The sequence below is a fragment of the Anomaloglossus baeobatrachus genome, chromosome 3 (assembly GCF_048569485.1).
Source record: "Anomaloglossus baeobatrachus isolate aAnoBae1 chromosome 3, aAnoBae1.hap1, whole genome shotgun sequence".
In the NCBI taxonomy this organism is placed as follows: Eukaryota; Metazoa; Chordata; class Amphibia; order Anura; family Aromobatidae; genus Anomaloglossus; species Anomaloglossus baeobatrachus.
In genome coordinates this window covers 65431205-65454050 of record NC_134355.1, presented here as the reverse complement: position 1 = coordinate 65454050, position 22846 = coordinate 65431205, and the positions used below count along the sequence as shown (strand labels likewise).

General features: G+C 40.5%; 1 protein-coding gene across 14 annotated transcripts in view; it reads left to right on the top strand.

The window, feature by feature from the left end:
- NRXN1 (neurexin 1) overlaps window positions 1-22846 on the top strand; it is a 2061945-nt gene that overhangs the window by 1834775 nt on the left and 204324 nt on the right. For all 14 annotated transcript variants that reach the window (XM_075339225.1, XM_075339229.1, XM_075339228.1 and 11 more), the window contains one exon: window positions 14728-14899. In XM_075339225.1, the coding sequence (XP_075195340.1) occupies window positions 14728-14899 (172 nt within the window). The remainder of the gene's footprint in view (window positions 1-14727; window positions 14900-22846) is intronic.

The window sequence follows — 22846 nt, the reverse complement described above, 5'->3', positions numbered from 1 at the left end:
GTAAAAATACAAGGATAGCATCCAAAGAGATGTTGCCTTTGATCAGATTTAGACTCTCCAGTACTGCAAGGCCAACAAAGCCAAATTATTAGACCTTAAACTACTTGACTATATATATATATATATATATATATATATATATATATATATATATATATATATTGTGAGGCATCAACACTTCTGCAAAACATACCGGTCATTTATAATGCAGCTGGTTGATGCCTCACAATAAATAAATAAATATATATATATATATATATATATATATATATATATATATATATATATATATTCATTCAGTGACAGCCATGGGTGTGATTTGCAGATAGGTTTGAGGTATACTCTTTTTGTTTTGTTTTTATTTTGCTTAGATGCCAACATGTATCCTATTTAGTATTTTATGCCTTCATTATGATAAATATTCTACGCCTTCAGCAAAAATTCCTTTAAGCGTCTTTAGGTCATTGAATTAAGTATCTCCTGTTATTGATACAAATTGTAAATGCTTAGTCACTAAGTTATTCTTTACTAGATATTTGGTAGGAAAATGTAATTTTGTATGGAGAAGTAACGGTGCTGAGTGGATAATAAGATTCAGCCGGCTGCTGTTTGCAGCTTTCCACCATATGTCTTCTAAAACTGTTGCATTTTGTGAGGTGGTTCCTAGGGCAATGGTGTCATGTCAACTATTTATCACAGAAATCACTGGTGAAGCAATGCAATCGCAGTACATAGATCTTCAGGTAGTGGTTTGGTGCTCAACTGGGTAATTTAAAGAATAGAGTATATAAACTCTATCGCACATGATTTATTGGCTTGATTTTGTTTTTCAATACTTTTTTTTATTTTCTTTATTCATTTCCATTGGTTCAATACAATTTTTTTTTTTAAATCAAGTTTATTCGTAAACACACAATTCCCAAAGGCCAAAAAAAAGCAATTTTTTTATTGTATGGCTTGATATTTCTGTGCTGAAGGGGTGAATTCTATATTTCTCAGCAAGAGACTTAATTATGCATTTTCTGCAAATCATTTGCACTTCCTTAATGCTTGTGATATTCTGCTGCAGGCCAAAAAGGCTTCTCACATCTGCCAGCCACTTAACATCCCCTCCTTCATTTCAAGAATCTTTCTTAATTAAATAAGAGCTTGGAGTTGTCATCTGTGAACTAGTGTCTCCGAATGGACTAAAAACCTTTCCAATGATTTTTATTTTTTTTTTAGTTTAAGAAGAGTTCAAGAAACTTTTTTGAGTTGATCAAACATTTAATTATAACACGTTGCTGTATTATTTAAATTAATAAATAAATGATACGATAAAAAAGTAATAAGATTAATAAAATAATATTAAAACATAAAAAATAAATGAAATGTAATCCAGACTGCTTCCAGCAATGCACATGATACATTTTATCTATAATACTTGTCATTGGCTGTATTTATTAAAGCTTTAATTTAATTATTATTTAATGAGCCCAAAATGATCAATTATTTCTCCGTTATGTAAGTACGGTAACTAACCCTCCGATACAAATTCTCACAGTGTTTTTATAATATTATTATAGACTATTTCAAAGGTTTCTACAATTTTATTAGACAAATTCAGCATTTGGCAATATTACTGTCAGTGTGTGCTATGAGGTTGGCATGCAAGGTTGTGTCATGCTTGATTATGCTATCAACATAATGTGACATTATAAGGCTAATAATGTTATAATAATATTGCAAAAAAAGGCTGTATGTGGCCAAACTACTAGAGCATATGTAATGACTTAAAGTGAACCAGTCAAGTACAATATGCACCCATAATCACGAGCAGTTCTTTGAGCATATGTCTAATCCCTGCCTAACCTACCCTGTTTCTAGTAGCATAGATGAAGAGATCTTTAGAAGACGTATTTCTAAAGATCTTTTAGGATATGCTAATGAGGCCAGCGACTAGTCGTAAGGGTGTTATTTCCCAGACTAGTCCACCCACAGGGTTGTGCTAACATGCTATTCCATTCCCATTGCCTAGCATCATCGGCATGCACGCTCATAGCTGTGTCTGTTGTCCCCCACCTCAGACACCAGGTTTAGGCTCAGTGCACTTGATAAGAAGTCCCCAACACTTTCGGTCATGTGGACATTGCAGTAGGCATACAGTCACTTTCCATGTCCTTTCATATCATCATAGATCCACACAGTGGGACCTGGACATCATCACTGATATATATGGTGTTTCCTTTGCTCCGTATATGGGTCAGCAACATTAGGGATTTTCACTATCTATGAGTTTTGTCCACTCAGTGAAGGAAATTTCTTCCCACTGGGTCCCCAGACATTCTCTCACTCATTTGGCTTACAAATTGCCACGGATTCCTCCATTGATGATTATAATCATAGTTATAGTACATTACAATTGTTAGTTACAGTAAAGGGTGCTTTACATGTTGCAACATCGCTAACGATATATCATCGGGGTCACGTCACTAGTGACGCACATCCGGCGCCGTTAGCGTCATCGCAGCGTGTGACACCAAGAAGCGATGATCAACGATCGCAAAAACGTCAAAAATTGTTGATCGTTGACACCTCGCTCCTTTTCATAATATCGTTGGTGGTGCATGCCGCTGGTTGTTCGTCGTTCCTTCGGCGTCACACATTGCTATGTGTGACGCCGCAGGAACGACAAACATCTCCTTACCTGCATCCACCGGCAATGAGGAAGGAAGGAGGTGGGCGGCATGTTCCGGCCGCTCATCTCCGCCCCTCCTCTGCTATTCAGAGGTCGCTTAGTGACGTCGCAGTGACGTCTCTATGACGCCAAAAGCACCTCCCCCTTGAAGGAGGGATTGTTCGGTGGTCACAATGATGTCGCTGAAAAGGTATGTGCGTGTGACGCTGCCAAAGCGATAATGTGCGCTACGGCAGCGATTACCAAATGTCGCACGAATGACGGGGGCGGGTGCTATCGCGCACGACATCGCTAGCTATCGCTAGTGATGTCGCAGCGTGTAAAGCACCCTTAAGTCCAGTCTGACAAAGTCCTGTTGGCCGAAACATCGACTTGTTGTGGACAATTCAATGTACAGCACTCATTTTTTTGTTACCAATAAAAATAAACACAGCATAATTCTGGTTTGATCTCTTTATTTGGGGTGATCAGTGTGTCGTAGTTCTCCCACTCAGCTTTTGATAGTGATTCCTGCCCCACTGCCTGTTGTTTCTCCCCCATCTATTATTTATACTAATTACATTATATAAGTGTTTTACTAATGTTTGTGGCTAGAAGGACCTTGTTGACGTCACATCCATGTGACCAGAAGGGGCGTGGCCTCAGCCAACATAGCTGATACCAGGAAGCAACATATTTCTGTTGACTGAGGCCCCACCCCTTCTGGTCACATGGGTATGACATCACCAAAAGTCCTTCTAGCCACCATGATTTATAGCCACAACCTTTTATAATGAATTAGCATAAATAATAGATAGGGTGAGAACGGACAATTAAGGGGGCAGGAATCACTATCCAACCCCACCCCAGCTATTAGCTGATCGGCACCTCTTGCCAATCAAAACGCTGTTCATTTTACAAGCTTCACTTGCTTGTATTTCAAAAATTATACATCCAATCTGACCACTAAGGGTATGTAGAGAATCAGCCTGATAGTGCCAGTATAGCACTGGCTATAGGTCATATAGGAAAATCCTGGTGATTGGTGTGCTTTAAGATATGCTCCCTCTATCCATACTGTCTTGTGACAGGACCAATGGCTAACTCTGCAATAATGGTAATATTGTTCCTAAGGAGAGCACCAGTTATCTTGAGGCATGTATAGGCAATTGTAATAGTAAAAAAATAGTTACTAGCTTAGGCAGCATGAATTTAAAGCAAAAATCTCAGTGTGGGCATCACTTAAATATTTACTTGTCTTTAAAGTTTAGACTTTGTCACTTTTAATTTCTCAGTGGAATAAAAAAAAAACATTAAAAAATGCAGGAAAATGAGGCGAGATGCTCGCAGCGGGTTTAATCTCACATTTCATTCACCGTGGTTATTATCCTTTGCGGCTTTTAAAGGTTAAAGACTAGAAATATTATTACCGTACACAGTAATTCTATGTATTTTGCTCACATTACAACTCTGTAAAAAAAAAACATCACAAATTATAAGCCTATGGCCAGTGCTATGAACTTCTTGTTCAGTTGTAAAAATGATACACTTATTGTTGAACCCCGACGATCATCTCGCGTATGGTAATAGCCAAGTAATTTCTTATAAGGACGATAAATATATTGGAAGTATGGAAACTATTTTGATTGAGGAAGGAAAATGAAGATATTGCAAAATATTTTGTGATGCTGATAATATCATGATTCTATCTCAGATAAGTTCTTTATGTACAATTTTATTTTAGCTTTTAGAACTTTTTAATATTTAATTACTTTTTTCTTTTAGTTAAGAAGTTTTAGAAGTTAAAGCAGTGAAATATGTTAAGAAAAGGGGTAAATAAGTTTTGGATTTCTGGGTATTTATTTTAACCTAGTGATACATAAGAGAGGCAAAACATCTAAAGGCTAATTTTCAACAATTATTGTACAATTATAAGCTGCTTAATATTATACAGACCCTCCTTTTAATAATGGTATCTGTCTGATTGGCTATTTTGTGCCCTTACGTCTTTCTCTTGCAATCCTAGTGGTTGTACTGTTGACGGATGTTGACTATTTCTTTCCTGCAGAGGTAATACAGATGTTTTGACCAGATGTTCCTCCTCTACCTCTCTTTTAACTTTTATAACTTAAAGAGGTGGTTCAATTTTGCCTCTGAGTGGCGCTATTGCGGTCTGCTCATCCCCATGAATTGACCCCAAGGGCTCCATGACCTCTGGGATTCGATGATGGCATGTCAACTTCCTGTTGACCTGACATCACCAAGGCGGCCCCAGTCTTCCTGAGTCCGGCTGAACACGAACTTGCATGGGTCCACTCATCTTTACTGGTGACATCACTCACCAATATTGTCACTCTGTTTATTCCATTGTGAAGCAGTGAGCTACAACTAGAGATCTAGGTAACAGAGGACAAGAGCGTTTTCTATCTTATGTTGTGCCCAATATAACTACTAGTTAGGAGACTTTATAATGTTAATTGTAGATATACAAAATAAAGAAATTTAACATATTTTGCCTAGCCCAGAGATGCCCAACATTTTTTTGTTTCAATTACCGAAATTTGTGATTGTATCTCTCCCAAGGGCCACATAATACTTTAAAGGGTATTCATGTCATAGGTATATATCAACAGTACTACTGTATATATGACACTCTAATAAGGGAGGGTTCTATTTCTGGAACGTCCACAATTGTAGACAAAGAAGATCCTTTGCTCCCTTTTTTAGCAGCCCAGAAAAAAGTTGTCAAGATGATTATGCATTAAGTGCAGCTTTCTTCATATATTTTGAGAGTAAAGGGGGTTTTACACGCAGCGATATTGCTAGGGATATCGCTGGTGAAAGCACCCGCCCCCGTCATTTGTGTGTCACGGGCAAATTGCTGCCCATGGCACACAATATCTTTCGGAGCTGTCACACGTGACTTACCTGCCTAGCAACGTCGCTGTTGCCGGCGAACCGCCTCCCTTCTATGAGGGCGGTTCGTGTGGCGTCACAGCTGCGTCACTAAGCAGCCGCCCAATAGAAGCGGAGGGGTGGAGATTAGCGGGACGTAACATCCCGCCCACCTCCTTCCTCCCTCATTGCCGGCGGCCGCAGGTAAGCTGCAGTTCATCGTTCCCGAGGTGTGACACGTAGCGATGTGTGCTGCCTCTTAAACGACGAACAACCTGCGTGCTCAACTATCAACGATTTTTTAAAAATGAACGACATGTCAATGATGGACGATTTGGTGAGTTTTTTCCATTGTTAACGGTCGTTCGTGCGAGTCACATGCAACGACGTCGCTAACGATGCCGGATGTGTGTCACGGAATTCGTGACCCCGGCAATATATCGTTAGATACATCGCTGCGTGTGACGGGGCCTTTACTGAAGAGTCAAAGATGGCAGGGGGCAGCACAGAATGGCATCATGGGCAACACCTGCCCTGGCTGAAACCTCAAAACTGAAGATTTTTTAATTGACTTTTCTTGTGGCATAACCTTCTAATATATACATGAGTGGACGCAGACAGAAAAGAGCTCCTGCGCAAGAATAATATATTGGCCCTTTGCAGTACAATAGCTCCTCATAATGTACTATGCCACTTGCTGTGGAGGTGAAAGTGGGATGTCTTTTTTCTTAGGGCTCTGTGCAGGTGCACAGGTTGCACCAATTATATGACCGCCCCTTAATATACTGTATGTGTTTGCAGCCTCACCTGAGCCATGGTGTTAAAAGGAATCTGTCACAAGGTTTTGGATGCCTAGTCTGAGATCAGCATGATATAGGTAAAGAGATCCTGAATCCAACGATGTATCACTTAGATTACTAGCTACAGCCGTTCTGACACAATCGAAGATTTTAGTTTTGGCAAAGTAGCGGAGCTTAAAAAGCGGACCTCGCCCATACCAGTCTTTCAGTGCACATATCTACAGACAGAAGTTGCTAATCACAGATGGGGGTGAAGTTGGACTACTGCTCATGAGCTCCTCAGTCCAACTAATGATAAAGCTAGGAAGCTTAACCTAACATTGCAGGTAAACAAAAGCAAACTTTGTGATAAGAGACACATGGCTGAAATCTCTATGTGAACCCATATAGCATGCTGTCTTCAGATTACATAGCAAAAACCTGATGTCAGATTCCCTTTAATACTACAATTAGGCCAGCCACCTAATTGTGTCTTATAAAATGTGATGCAGTATGTGATGGCCTTATGTTCTGTGATTTGTATACAGTGTAAAAATATCCATAAATTACATAAGAGATTACACAGTAGAAAATCTTATAATTTATTAAAGAAGATTGTATCCAATATTTGATCTCCTGTTTATACTGTGTAGGAGTAGAGTGATGGTTGTAATTAGTCAACATCAAACTCACTGATCAAAAGATTCAGGACTTGTGATCAAGGCTGCTGGTATGCAAGTATTCTAATTGAAGCTCCAGTAATGATGATGAGTTTGATCTGGCAACAGTAACATGAACATATGGATAGCATGTAAGCAACACAGATTAATATAGGAATGGAGGTGAGACGTGATATAATGGGGAACTGCAAAGTTATACAAATTTGTAATATCTTTCATGGTTTTCAAAAATACTGATTGTCATAATTACATTGGAACTTTTATTTATTCTTTTTTACTTCCAAGGAATTTAATATTTTTTCCAGGGTAATAGACACATACTCTAGGTGCAGTGAATAATTTCCCTGCAGCGTCTGGAGAATTCTTAAAGGGGTGGTTCACTTCTCAGCATTAATGACCACATCGCTGTAAAACTGATAGGGGAAGCTTTTTCTAAATATCTTGATCAGCCAATTCAGCCACTGATCGGCGCTATTGCATCCTGCTCTTCCCCATCGCGTGACCCCCCCCGGGCTCCGTGACCTCTGGGATTTAGTGATGTCAGGTCAACTTCCAGTTGACCTGACATCACCGCGGCCGACCCCAGTCTTCCTGAGTGACTTGACTGTGGATGTAGTTCTACCACACATCACAGCCCAGCATCTCGCGTTTGCTCTCCTTTACTGCAGAGCACCGCAAGCAGGACAGATGCTGGGCTGTGACAAGCAGTGAAACGCCATCCACAGCCCAGTCACTCAGGAAAACTGGGACCAACCACAGTGATGTCACATCAACTGGAAGTTGATGTGACATCACCGGATCCAAGAGGTAACGGAGCCCGGGGGTGATGCGATGGAGAAGAGAGGACCACAATAGCACCGCTCAGAGGCTGAATTGGCTATTCAAGGTATTTAGAAAAAGTTTCTCCTCTCAGTTTTACAGAGATGTGGTCTCTACTGTAGAGCAGTGAATGACCTCTTTAAAGCACCACTCCAGCGTTTTTGTTTTTTTAATATCACCCCTGGAGTGTTGCTTTAAATGTAAGGCCCCTGTCCCCTGTCTTATATTCACCTTCAGCCATATTCTTCTGTTATCGCCGCTGCTCTGGTCGGTCTTCAGCACTATGTGAGCTCACAACTAAATACAAATCTATGAGGGACTTGTGGCCTCGTTCTTGCTCTCATAGACTTGATAGGAAGGTTGTGACATAACTTTTGACTTCCGGCCAGTCAGAAACTACAAGCACAAGATGGCACCATGGGACCTGAGTGATGCCAAAAAAAGTGAAGACGGTGGAGGGTGATTATAAGACTTGGCACAGGGCGCTAAGATTTAAAGCACTACTCCAGCATTAAAAAAAAAAAATGATGGAGTGGTGCTTTAAGAATTACAGGCAGCATGGTGGTTCAGTGGTTAGTACTGTTTGTACCACTGGGGTCTTGGGTTCAAATCCCACTAAGGACAACAGCTGCAAGGAATGTGTGTGTTCTCCATGTGTTTGCATGGGTTTCCTTAGGGCAGTGTTCCCTAACTCCAGTCCTCAAGAACCACCAACAGCGAATGTTTTCAGGATCTCCTTACTATTGTACAGGTGATCATTTAATTACCTGCACAGGTGATAATTCCATGACCTGTGCAATACTAAGGAGACCCTGAAAACATGCACTGTTAGAGGCTCTTGAGGACTGGTGCTGGGGAACACTACCTGAAGTATTAAGTATTCTGTATTCAGTATTCTTAAGACATAATGAGATGGAATTAGGCTTGTGAGCCTCAATCAGTGTCGGACTGGATACCGGAGAAACCTCCAGTAATACCAGGCCTGGCTGTGGTTGCCTGCATTGAACTCCGGAGCTCTCACCTGTGCTCCGGAGTGCAACCTGGATTGAACTCAGGGTTTGTAGGACTGAACCGCGAGCACCGATTGATTCCCCGGCGATTGCGGTTCAGTTCATGACAGTTGCGGACAGGCCAGGCTGCACTCCGGAGGTCAGGTGAGAGCTCAGGTGAGAGCTCCGGAGTTCAATGCAGGTAACCGCAGCCAGGCCTGTTATTACTGGAGGTTTCTCTGGTAGCCAGTCTAACACGGGCCCCAATGGTGATAATGATGATCATATCTGTAAAGTGCTATGGATTATGTTGATGCTACATAAGCAAGCATGATGAATATATAAATTATATAGTTCCCATTGATATCAGATGGATACTTGGAAGTGATGGGTCCTCCAAAGGAACATATTCAGTATATTGCTACTTTTCATTCTGATCAATACCTGAGGGTCTTGAATTATTAATGGGATTTCTAAACTAGACAGCCCACTGGGGACCACAAAACACTGAAACAAGATCGGTTATCAATATAGAATTTCTCGAGAAGTTGATTTCTCCAAACTTTTACTATTGCACAACTAGTAAGAATCTGCACATTAATAAAAAATGAACCTGACGCTTACTAATCAAGAGTTTGGGTGACATTTTTCCCCACATTTACAGCATAGTTTTTTGTCTAGCTTATATTAAATTTTACCCTTAGGCTAAATTGAAGAGCTATAGTGATCTGCATCTATTAGTCAGCGAATGAAGGTACATCATTACATATATATTCTAATTCTGACACCCACAGACGCGTTAGTAACCATATCTTGACTTGAGCTGTTGAAGCTCTTTACCAGCCTATCTTTAAGTTTCTACATTTGTATGTTGCTGCAAGATTTCAATGCATAATGGAATAAGGAAAAAACATGAAGCTCAGTATGTGTCCTTCTCAAATAAGATGGAATTAGGGTATTAGTGTAATGTTGCAGACTTGATTCATGGAAGCGCGCATGCTGCGTTTTGTATTTTATTGTGATTAACAAAAATTATAACCACATGTTATATATGCCGCAGATCTTTTTTTGTGATACTTATCTGTTGCATACTTAAATTTAAGAGCAAGTCTGCTGCCAGATGTAATTCTAAACCAGATGAATAATGTACTGCCATGGAGTACATGAAGAATCCTATTCATTACTATAGATTTTCATCATGGCACCAAAATCAATGTGTGCTGCTCTCGTTTCACAGATATGACTCTCAAAGTTTATTAATCAAAAGTATAAACTCATGTATATATATATATGCGCAGCATGTCATATAATGACCGCCAATGAATTACAGAGATTTTTATGATTTAGAATTGTTATATTTTTTTATCATTCAAAAAACTATTTCAATGTTCGACCCTTCTACATTTAGGCCACGTACACATGTTGAGTATTTGGTGAGGTTTTTTTACCTCAATATCTGTATAGCCTCGTGCACACATTGAGTATTTGGAGATATTTTACCTCAGTATCTGTAAGGACACGTGCACACACTGAGTATTTGGTGAGATTCATACCTCAGTATCTGTAAGGCCATGTGCACTCGCTGAGTATTTGGTGAGATTTTTACCTCAGGATCTGTAAGGTCATGTGCAAATGATGAGTATTTGGTGAGTTTTTGTCTCAGTATCTGTAAGGCCACGTGCACAGTTTGAGTGTTTGGTGTTATTTGTTTTTTTTTACCTCAGTATCTGTAAGGCCTCATGCACACACTGAGTATTTGGGTTTTTTTACCTCAGTATCTGTAACACCATGTGCACACGATGAGTTTTTTACTTCAGTATCTGTAAGGCCACATGCAGATGTTGAGTATTTGGTTAGTTTTTTTACCTCAGTATCTGTAAGGCCTCATGCACACGATGAGTGTTTGGTGAGTTTTTTACCTCAGTATCTGTAAGGCCACGTGCAGATGTTGAGTATTTGGTGAGGTTTTTTTTGCCTCAGTATCTATAAGGCCTCGTACACACAATGAGTGTTTGGTGAGATTTTTACCTCAGTATCTATAAGGCCTCGTACACACAATGAGTGTTTGGTGAGATTTTTACCTCAGTATCTATAAGGCAATGTGCACACGATGAGTATTTGGTGAGTCTTTTACCTCAGTATCTATAAGGCAATGTGCACACATTGAGTATTTGGTGAGTTTTTTAAAAACCTCAATGTTTGTAAACCAATACCAGGAGTGGAACAATCTGAGGAAAACTATAATAAAAATATGTCACCACTACTGCCATTCTTACCCACCTCTGGTTGTGGCTTACAAATAGTGATGTGTAAGCACTAAAATACTTGAATGCTCGCTCTTGATTTGAGTTGGTCAGACGCTCGGGCGAGCTTGATGCGAGTAACGAGCATTATCGAAAATGAACAATTGGCCTTTTTGAGCCTCCCCCCCAGATACAACCAGCCATAAACAGAGCATTTCCGGCAGGAGGGAAGGCAGGGATTTTATTTTGTTGGCTATACTACATCCAAAAATGTTGTTTTATCCCTCGGAAGAGCCATTTAGAGGCTGAAGAAGGATTCTTTAAACTTTTTCTCAGTGCAGAAGTAGATTACAGTGCCACATAAATTGGAGGCACACAATGTTTTTTTCCCTTACAGAGTCATACAGAATAAAAGGTGGCATGAATCATAACATGCCAAATTATGAATATGTTCTCTTAGGTGGTGCTTCTACCAAAATACAGCTGTTTATACACAATAGTTAAATTAAATTTTTTGCACCAAATTTATTAAATGATGCATATTATTTAGATTTGATGGATTTGAGAAAATTAGTCTATACTTCTTATGAGCTGCAAAAAATTTACACCAAAATTTGCAGCAAATTTTGTTTTTGCTGTTCAATAATCTGTACTAAACCTATTGAGCATGCCCATTCCTTGATAACCAAGCCCACTTCCTCTTTAGCTTTCAAAGACATACCTCAAAAGCTGGAAAATTTTTGCTTGTTTTACTATTTTTACTACTTTTGCAGTTTGCAAATTTAAGTGCAAACATAATTTATGCCTAATTCGTAAATGTGGAGCATATGATTTTATCAATCAAAAATTTGTACTTTCCTTAAGTGTTCAAGTCCCATAAACCATTGAACGGCCGGGTACTACATCTGCCTCCTATTGATTAACCCCTTCAGCCCCGGGGCACTTTCCGTTTTTGCGTTTTTATTTTTTGCTCCCCTTCTTCCGAGAGCCGTAACGTTTTTATTTTTCCGTCAATCTTGCCATATGAGGGCTTGTTTTTTGCGGGACAAGTTGTACTTTTAAATGAAATCATAAGTTTTACCATATGGTGTACTGGAATGCAGCAAAAAAATTCCAAGTGTGGAAAAATTGCAAAAAAAGTGTGATGGCACAATAGTTTTTGGGATGTTTTATTCACGGTGTTCACTATATGGTAAAACTGATGTGTGGGTATGATACCTGAGGTCGGTGCGAGTTTGTAGACACCAAACATGTATAGGTTTACTTGTATCTAAGGGGTTAAAAAAAATTCACAAGTTTGTCCAATAAAAGTGGCGCACGTTTTGCGCCATTTTCCGAAACACGTAGCGTTCTTATTTTTTGGGATCTATGGCTCAGTGACGGCTTATTTTTTGCGTCTCGAGCTGATGTTTCTAATGGTAGCATTTTTGCGCAGATGCTACGTTTTGATCGCCTGTTATTGCATTTTGCGTAAAACTTGCGGCGACCAAAAAACGTAATTTTGGCGTTTGGAATTTTTTTGCCACTACGCCGTTTACCAATCAGATTAATTGATTTTATATTTTGATAGATCGGGCATTTCTGAACGCGGCGATACCAAATATGTGTATATTTATTTATTTTTTAACCCTTTAATTTTCAATGGGGGGAAAGGGGGGTGATTTGAACTTTTAGGTTTTTTTTTTTTTTTTTAATTTTTTAAAACTTTTTTTTTACTTTTTTTATTTTATTTTACTAGTCCCCCTAGGGGGCTATAGCGATCAGCAATCCGATCGCTGATCGCTATCTTCTGATCACAGCGATACCGCTGTAATCAGCAGATTCAGTCACTTTCTTTCTTCCTCTGCTCCGTGCCGAGGAAGAATGAAAGTGAAACTTCGTAGCACCAGGCGTCATCACATGACCCTGTGCTACGATGGCAACCACCGAACGTCACGTGATCACTCACGTGACGTCCGGAGGGGGCGGCGGTAAGTAAAAAAGATGGCCGCGCGCATGTAGATCTCGCTGCCAGACTTTGGCAGCGAGATCTAAGGGGTTAATGTTCCGGGTGGAATGCGATTCCACTCGGAACATGTAGGCACATATGTCAGCTGTTGAAAACAGCTGATATGTGTGCCGATCCACGCCGCCTGCCCGCGGCAGGGGGCGGGGCTTACCGGGACACGATCCATGACGGAAAGATCCGTCCATGGTCGTGAAGGGGTTAAAATGGAAGGTGGATGTGCAGTACCTGATCATGGCTGGTATCAGAAGACGGAGCAGCTTTGGAACTGAGCATTTCACCCTGCCTGCTGCTGCCACCGGGACTGAGAACAGCTGATTGGTGGGATGTCGGACCCCAGCCAATCAGGCATTGATGACCTATCCTAAAAATAGGCCATCAATGTCAAAGTAATGGACAACTGTCATGATTCAGGACCGGTATTCCCCGCTCCAGAGTTTCCTAGACCCAGCCTGGTCATGTCAGGGGTTATCTACCATCAGCCTCGTTCTGGTTAAAGGAAACACTATATCTCGTTGCTGCCCCTTCGTTCCTGTGCTGGTTATAGTTTTGCTCTGCAGCCTGTGACTAGCTCTGGTGAGATTTCCTGTTTGATCTGACTCCTTGTTACCGTGCCCTGACCTGTACCCTCCCCCATTCGTCCGTCTGTCCCAGTCCCTGACTTCCCGCTCCTGTCAGTTGTTTACCCATCCTGGTTCATCCTCCTTCTCGTGTTTGTGTCTCCTCACCCTCCTGTCTTATCTTCTGTTCCCTGTGCCCTTTGTGTTTCCCTCTGCATACCTGATCTCCCGGCATCCGACTCCAATTCTGTTTTCTGACCTGATTTTGATACTCCCTTTGCAGTGACTTAACTTTCCTGGCTAGACCTGACTGCTTGACTACTCTATTGCCCCCTGGTGGTTCGCCTGTGAACTGCCTGCTGAAGTTACTCTGCTGTACTTCAGCCTACTTTCTGTTACAGTGTTACTTTGACTCTCCTTCGCTACTCTTCTGCTACCTAGTGGGGAATACGCTGTATTACATCTTACCAGCCGTTTGTACCGCATGACAACAACTCCTTTAAGATGAGACCTTTTTTAAAGTAATTGTGAATATTCTATAAATACCCTTTTAAAGTCCTTTTTAGAATATGAAATGTTCTGATAATTGTTAATATAATGGAACTTGAGCATTACAATGGGACAGAAATACAAGGAATAGATTGTTTCTTTAACTGTTGTTTTCTAGAATGTCTTGATAGCCGATCATCTCTTCTTTTTCTTATCGCGCAATTACTGCATACTAATAACATGGAAAGAACGGTTCTCCTTGAGTTTAAATTGTTGGCATTCATTGGTTTATAGAGTTTGCACAAAGCTTCAGAAATTGGAAATTTTCATTCACACATTGTTTTATGCATTTCGTGAGGAAAGAGAAAGGGTTTAGTTCGCTTTTGTAAATTGCAGAGACAAAGAGAAAAATACAAATTCAATCCATCAGTAAAAGTACTGTAACTGATTTAGAATATCAATTATCTATGAACAAGATGTCCCGGGCTTAGTGAAATGTCAAGAGACTTGCTCTGGAAAAATAAAACCTTAAGAGAAGAAAGACAGCTATACGCGCTTCACATTCTTCATAAGACAAATTCTAATTAGCGCTATTTTTTTCTTTGTTTCCAGCACCAAGGAAAAATTGGAGTCAAATTTAATGTTGGAACAGATGACATCTCAATTGAAGAAGTTAATGCAATTATTAATGATGGAAAGTACCACGTAGTACGATTTACAAGAAGTGGGGGTAATGCCACCTTACAGGTCGACAACTTGCCTACAATAGAGCGTTTCCCAGCAGGTAAGGATATCTTTTTTAAAAGTTGTGTTATTTTATGTTATACTGATTATTATTTGTAGTATTTAGTATAAAAATCGGATAAATGATCATGACTATTGCATTATTTACTGTAATGGATGTACTAAAACTGTGTGACTAGGCTGTAACATTTTTTGGAAACGCATTTCAAGTTTTTATGACCTATGGAAAGGATTTGACAAAAGATATACTTGTAAAATTGCTAGGGATGTTTCGCAAATTTTGCAAAATGGGATTTTTGTTCGATCCACATTTGCACAAGTCAATTTAATAGCTTTCATCTAATTCTAGTGAAGCATATGTATATTACACAAGCCTTTGTTCACACTAATGTTAATGGATACACCTCCATTGGCCTTTGGCCCTTTTGGCCTTTGCATTATTTTTGGTTGCAAAAATAGCATAGCATGAAGTGCTGTTTTTGACATCAAAATACTGGAAGCTGAATAGAAGTCTATCAGACACTACCATGGTGAATTTGGCCCTAGATTTCCATTGAAAGGACTTACTGTATAACCGTCGTGACTCCTTTCTAACACTAGCGTGAACAGAGCTTTACATATGGTTAGACATATAATACATCGGTATTGTTCCACTTAAAATGGAATGATCCTTATTAATACTTGTGATATGTTAATCATATAAAGCAGACAGTCATATATCAATCATTTTACCCCATTCTCTTGGCTGCCATTTATTCTGATTTTTTACTGGAAAGCCAAAAGATCTTTGCTGTGGTCTGCCATGACCTAAACATATGAAAAAAAATAAGGAATCCAAAACTTAGTACATACAGATACACATTTTGTTCCATCACTTATAATCAAACTTTGGGGCAGAAAATATCCTATAATGATATGAAAAGGTCTATCTTTCATTTGTCTCCAAAGACAGTTGCAAAGGGGGAAACATTGTCTAGGGGTTGTCAATTTCAGCCATGCATCTCCATGATAATAGCTGGTAGGCCACTCTGTCCTGCTGTGCCAACTAGCTATAGCAAAGGTAAATGAAGGGGGTGTTGCAATTGATAAAACCTTCTTCTTTTCGCTATACAGGAATCCATCATAATGTTAGATGATACACGTTATCATATGTAAGTACTGAGTATTTAGTACATAAGATACTTAAAGCGCAGCAATCATCAGGATTTTCCTATATAACCTAAAGCCAGTGCTATACTGGCGTTATCATGCTGATTTTTTACATACATTTAGTTGTCAGCTCAGATGTATAGGTTTTGAAACACAAGCAAGTAAAGTTTGTAAAATGAGCAGCTTTTTGAATGACATCAGCTGCCGATCAGCTGATAGCTGGGGTGGGTATTCATAGTGATTCCCGACCCTCTGCTTAGCCATCCTCCTCCTGTTATTTATGCTAATTCTATTATAGAATCGTTTTGCTAAGTGGCTAGAAGGACCTGTGCTGATGTCATACCCATGTGACAAGAATGGGCGTGGCCTCAGCCAACATAGCTGATACCAGGAAGCAACATTATTTTTCTGTTGGCTGAGGCCCCGACCCTTCTTGTCACATGGGTATGACATCAGCACAGGTCCTTCTAGACAGATAGTAAAACTATTCTATAAAAGAATTACCGTATATACTGGCGTATAAGACGACTTTTTACCCCCTTAAAATAATGGCTACAGTGGGGGGTCGTCTTATACGCCGGATATACGGGGGGGGGGTGTGTATGTACACTGCAGCGTCCAGGGGAGGTGGGGGCAGCAGCTCTGGAGCACAGAGGAACGCTGCGGCCTGCATCCTTTGATCTCCTGCACCCGCTCATATAATATGCACAGCCGCTGTCCATCTCCAATGGTGCTGAAATCGCACGCAGTGAGGGGCTGGGGCAGCGGTGCATATTATATGAGCCTGCGTCCCAGTGTGATCGCACATGTCCCCCATGTGTTAGATTTGGCCCCCAGGCTGCTGCTCATTCTAAAATAAAAAAGCTTTAACTTACCCCTGCAGCGTTTCTCCCCGTGTCCCTGCTTCCACTGTGATCAGGCAGAGAGCTCAGCCTGCTGTGCCGATCACATGACCGCACTGAGAACCAGGAAGTGGAAGAACAGAAGCACGGAGCCAGACAGGAGGGAGCTCAGCGCTGGAGGAGATAAGGAAAGAGGGTTTTATTTTACTATGGGCAGCAGCCTAGGGGCCATATCTGACACAGGGGGACTTGTGCGATCTATAGGGGCCATGGGCAGCACTATGGGGGCGATATCTGACACAGGGGGACTTGTGCGATCTATATAGGGGCCATGGGCAGCACTATGGGGGAGATATCTAACACAGGGGGACTTGTGCCCATTATGGGCCCCGGTGAGCTGCTTCTAACCCCCCAGATGTATGCCCTGCCAATCCCCCCCCCGCCGATGCCGCGGGTGCTGTACCCGCCGAGCCGCGGGTGCAGGCCCCACAGAGCAGCAGAGTTGTGTGTATTTGTCTGTATGTAGCAGAGTTGTATGTGTTTGTCTGTATGTAGCAGAGTTGTACGTGTTTGTCTGTATGTAGCAGAGTTGTACGTGTTTGTCTGTATGTAGCAGAGTTGTACGTGTTTGTCTGTATGTAGCAGAGTTGTATGTGTTTGTCTGTATGTAGCAGAGTTGTATGTGTTTGTCTGTATGTAGCAGAGTTGTATGTGTTTGTCTGTATGTAGCAGAGTTGTGTGTGTTTGTCTGTATGTAGCAGAGTTGTGTGTGTTTGTCTGCATGTAGCAAAGTTGTATGTGTTTGTCTGTATGTAGCAGAGTTGTATGTGTTTGTCTGTATGTAGCAGAGTTGTATGTGTTTGTCTGTATGTAGCAGAGTTGTATGTGTTTGTCTGTATGTAGCAGAGTTGTGTGTGTTTGTCTGTTTGTAGCAGAGTTGTGTGTGTCTGTTTGTAGCAGAGTTGTGTGTGTCTGTTTGTAGCAGAGTGTAGTACCATTGTTTCAGTCCAGATGTGGCTTTATACAGCAGGGAGGAGCATTCCTTGCTGTACTAAGTGAACATTGGAGCAATTGATCTGTCAATGGCCCTTTAAAAACATATTGTACGGCTCTCGCGGAATTAAAATTAACATGTTGCAATCAAAGCAGACTTTTTTTCATTTGGGAGCGGGGTAGTCTTATACAGTGAGTATATCCCAAATTCTATATTTTTAGGGCAGAAGTTGGGGGTCGTCTTATACGCCCAGTCGTCTTATACGCCGGCATATACGGTAGCATAAATAACAGATAGGGGGATGACAGATAGACAGGGGGGCGGGGATCACTATGAATACCCACCCCAGCTATCAGCTGATCGTTAGCTACTGCCATTCAAAAAGCTGCTAACAAACTTTATTTGCTTTGGCTTCAAAAATTATACATCTTAGCTGACAACTGAAGGTATGTATAGAATCACCATGATAGTGCCAGTATAGCACTGGCTTTAGGTTATATAGGGAAATCCTACTGATTGGTGCGCTTTAAGAAGCAGCTCATTGTGTGAACTGTGAAAGAGGTATGCCCTAAAATGATTTAACCACAAAGTCTAATGGGTCAAATTGTATTTGTATTAAACTATGTTATTTTCGCCATGTTATTGGATGTTATAGTTGTTTATGCTACATACTGAATTTTTCCTGTCGATGACAGCTTGTCATTTTAGTATTATATATGGCCTGTGAATTGCAAAAACAACTGTGGTAGCATCTGTGCCAGAAATCTGACATAGAGGAAGCTCTCCTAACCAGCTCTGCTTCACCACCGAAAGAGTTTAGGGGCTATTATGCCTTGGAGCCATTAAGCATTTTTCCAATTTTTTTTTTTTTTCAGTGATGTTGCGATGTCTCAAGCCTGCTGTCTATCAGCCTTGGGCTATCATCCTTCCAACTCCATCTCTTCAGCCTTAGCTTAATGTGTTATGTTAATGCGGTTAAAGACTAAATACGACCAGTTTTAATTACTTTATAGAAATGTATCTAAAACAATTCTTAGAAGTTTAGTTATAAAGGTTTAACCTAAGGTCAAAAAATGGATAAAAAAAAATATTTTTCAAAACTCATTTTTATATTGGCCAATCTCTTACTGTATAATGGACTTGATATTTTATGATATCTTTTTATGGGACAACACTGAAGATAGAACACTTTGATACAATGTAAAGTAGTCAGTGTACAGCTTGATGCCCTCTAAATAACTCAACACACAGCCATTATTGTCTAAAGCTGGCAACAAAAGTGAATACACCCCTAAGTGAAAATGGTGAAATTGTGCCCAAAGTGTCAATATTTTGTGTGGCCATCATTGTATTCAAGCACTGTCTTAAACCTCTTGGGCATGCAGTTCACTAGAGCTTCACAAGAGCCACTGGAATAATCTTCCATCCTCTATGACAGAGTTGGTTGATGTTAGACACCTTGCGCTCCTCCATCTTCTGTTTGAGGAGGCCTCACAGATGCTCAATAGGGTTTAAATCTGGAGACACTTTGCCGGTCCAGCACCTTTACTATCAATTTCTTTAGTAAGGCAATGGTCATCCTGGAGGTATGTTTTGGGTCAGTATGTTTGGATACTGCCCTGTAGCCCAGTTTTCAAAGGGACGGGATCATGCTCTACTTCAGTATGTCACAGTGCATGTCGGCTTTCAAGGTTCCACTCAATAAATTGTAACTACATACAGCTGACAGCCCCAAACCATGGCACTCCCACCACCATGCTTGACAGTAGGCAAGACACACTTGTCTTTGTGCTACTCACCTTTTTGCCACCACTCACGCTTGACACCATATGAACCAAATTAAATTTATGTTGGTCTCATCAGAGCACAGGTCATGGTTCAAGTAATCAATGTCCTTAGTCTGCTTGTCTTTAGGAAACTACAACCTTTCTTGTGCATCATCTTTAGAACAAGCTTCCTTTTGCGATGACAGCCATGCATACTAAATTGATGCAGTGTGTAGAATATGGTTTGAGCACTTACAGGCTGACCCTCCACACCTATAACCTCTGCAGTAATGCTGGAAGCACTCATACATTTATTTTGAAAAAACAACCTCTGGATGTGACGCTGAGCACATGCACTCAACCTCTTTGGTTGATCATGGCGAGGCCTGTTCTGAGTGGATCGTGTCTTGTTAATCAGCTGCATAGTCTTGGCCACCGTGCTGCAGCTCACTGTCAGGGTGTTGACAACCTTTTTATACCCAAGATCATCTTTATGTAGAGCAACAATTAATCAGATCCTAAGATAACTCTTTGCCATGAGGAGTCATGTTGAACTCCCAGTGACCAGTATGAGAATGTGTGAGCGATAACATAAATGTGACACACCTGCCCCCATTCACACCAGAGTCACATGACACCGGGCAGGGGAAAGGGCTAACTGGGCACAATTTAGCCATTTTCACTTAGGGCTGTACTCACGTTTGTTGCCAGTGGTTTAGACAGTAATGGCTGTGTGTTGAGTTATTTCAAGGGCACCAAATTTACCTGTTATACAAGTGGTACACTGACTACTGTATATTGTATGAAAGTGTCATATCTTCAGTGCTGTCCCATGAAAACTTAAAATATTTACAAAGATGTGAGGGGTGTACTTACTTTTGTGATATTCTTTATATATATATATATATACAGTGAGTTCCCTGCTCACATTTTTGTAAATATTTTATTATCTCCTATCATGGCACAACATTTAAAATATTAGTTTTTGATACAATGTATATACACACATTGAACAAAAATATAAACTCAACATTTTTGTGTTTGCCTCCATTTTTCATGAACTGAACTCAAACTTTTTTCTCTCAAATATTGTTTACAAATTTGTCCAAATCTGTTTCACAGGTTTGGCATATCAAGATGTTGATTAGACAGCATGAATATTGCACACATGTGCCTTAGACTGGCCACAATATAAGGCCACTGTAAAATGTACAGTTTTAAAGTTTTGGGGGAGTTCTGGTGTGGGGGGGGGGGGTGTTAGAAAACCAGTCATTATCCGGTGTGACCACTATTTGCATGATTATTTGAGCAGCCAATATTTCCAAAGAAATTGTACTTAAAAAAACCCCAACAACTAAATTGACCCCACACTTTGGATTAATGTTAAGCATTCCTGCCAATTTTGGAAAGGACATTAAACCATGTTATGTGTATGGTGGAGTCCTAACTTTTCCTTGATTGCAAATGTTGGAGGAAAGAAGGATCAGGCTGTTAGATTCTAAAATGCTACCTCACCTTTTCTCCATCCACACAGACATACTGTATGTATGAGGATTGGCAGGAACAGCTGTCAGCTATTGACTGATAGCTTTCTAAAGTGTGTTGCCAGTGTTGGACTGAGTAGACATGTATAGGTCATCGTAGAAGGAGATGAAGCTGTCCCCATCAATTGGTCAATGATGCGATCATGTGTTTTCTGCCTTTATCGAAGAGGCTTTACCATTCACACAGACTATGCCCTATGTTGTAAAAAATGTATTGCTGAATACTGATCTCAACACAATAGGTAGTTTTTTTTTCCCCAATTTATTTTTGTGGATATTTATACATAATAATTAACATAAAAACCTAAAAAGAAAATAGGTGCATCATTAAATATTATATTTCTGTTACACAATATAAAGTAATGGAATAGGTAGAAGAAAAGGGTTCATCCGCGCTGCCAGAAGAAGATGACTGAAGATCAATGGGAGTTAAAACATCTGATTTTATTATTCTATGTGTTTCGGAGTCGTCGATTCCAAACCTCCTCAGGCAAGATTCAGACACATGGAGGTTCAGGTCGTTTGCTGCCAGCAAACCGATCCTCGAAAGGTTTGCTCATCTTTACACATGACTACAGTATTTGGATCTTTTGGCACTTACACTGAAGCTACACTTGGATGACCAATGAGTCTCTGGCATTTCACCTTCTCTCTAATTGACAATGCATGATCAGTTTGAGAAAAGGGAACTAGTCCAAGACAACAGACATCATTGAAGGGGTGGTTCACCCCTTTCCTTTACTGGCCACTGATATTATGTTGAGAAACAATGTTTCTCTCAAATACCTTGTGTTGGCAATAGTGCCTGTGAGCAGCGCTATTGTGGTCCGCTCACCCCCTTTGCATGACCCCTGGGCTCCGTGACCTCTGATGTCCGGTGATGTCACGTCAACTGAGGTGGGTCTTTATGAGTTACAGGGCTGCGGGCAGCATTTTACCACTCGTCACAGCCCAGCATCTCCCTGCTCCCTCCTTCACTGCAGAGTGCGCAAGCAGAAGCGACGCTGGGCTGTGACAAGTGGTGAAACACCACTCACAGCCCAGTGACTCACAGAAACTGGGACCAGCCACGTTGATGTCGGGTCAACAGGAAGTTGATGTGATATCACCAGACATCAGAGATCACGGAGCCGAAGGGTCATGCAATGGGGATGAGCGGACCCCAATAGCGCCACTCAATACCCTGTTTTGCACTATTGGCAAAACAGGGTATTGAGAGACACATTGTTTCTCAACATAATATCGATGTGACCAGTAATGAAAAGGGTTGAACCACCTCTTTAATTACGTTGCATTCAGATGCCACCGAGACTCATGAGACATTTAAATGTAACATCAACAGAAGTGCCGAAAGATCCAAATAGTGCAGTCACATGACCTGTGACTTCTTTTAATGAATGGGACATCAAAGTATGTTAGTCATTTAAATGTGCTGGCTACATTAATAGTTAGGAAGGCTCTTTGTAGTTCTGAAAATGTTCTTTAATTATGGGATGCCACTTTCACCTTAGTCATTTATGACCTAAAATTACTCTTTAAAAACTATGTACTGCATTAGGATTACTTGCCAAATAATTAATTAAAACATAGTATAACTAAGCTTACAGACGTGGCCAGAATAAGTAGAAAGTACAATTGTATTTTCACCAAACCGGCTTAAAAAGGCGAAATAATCCTTTAGATACACACTTA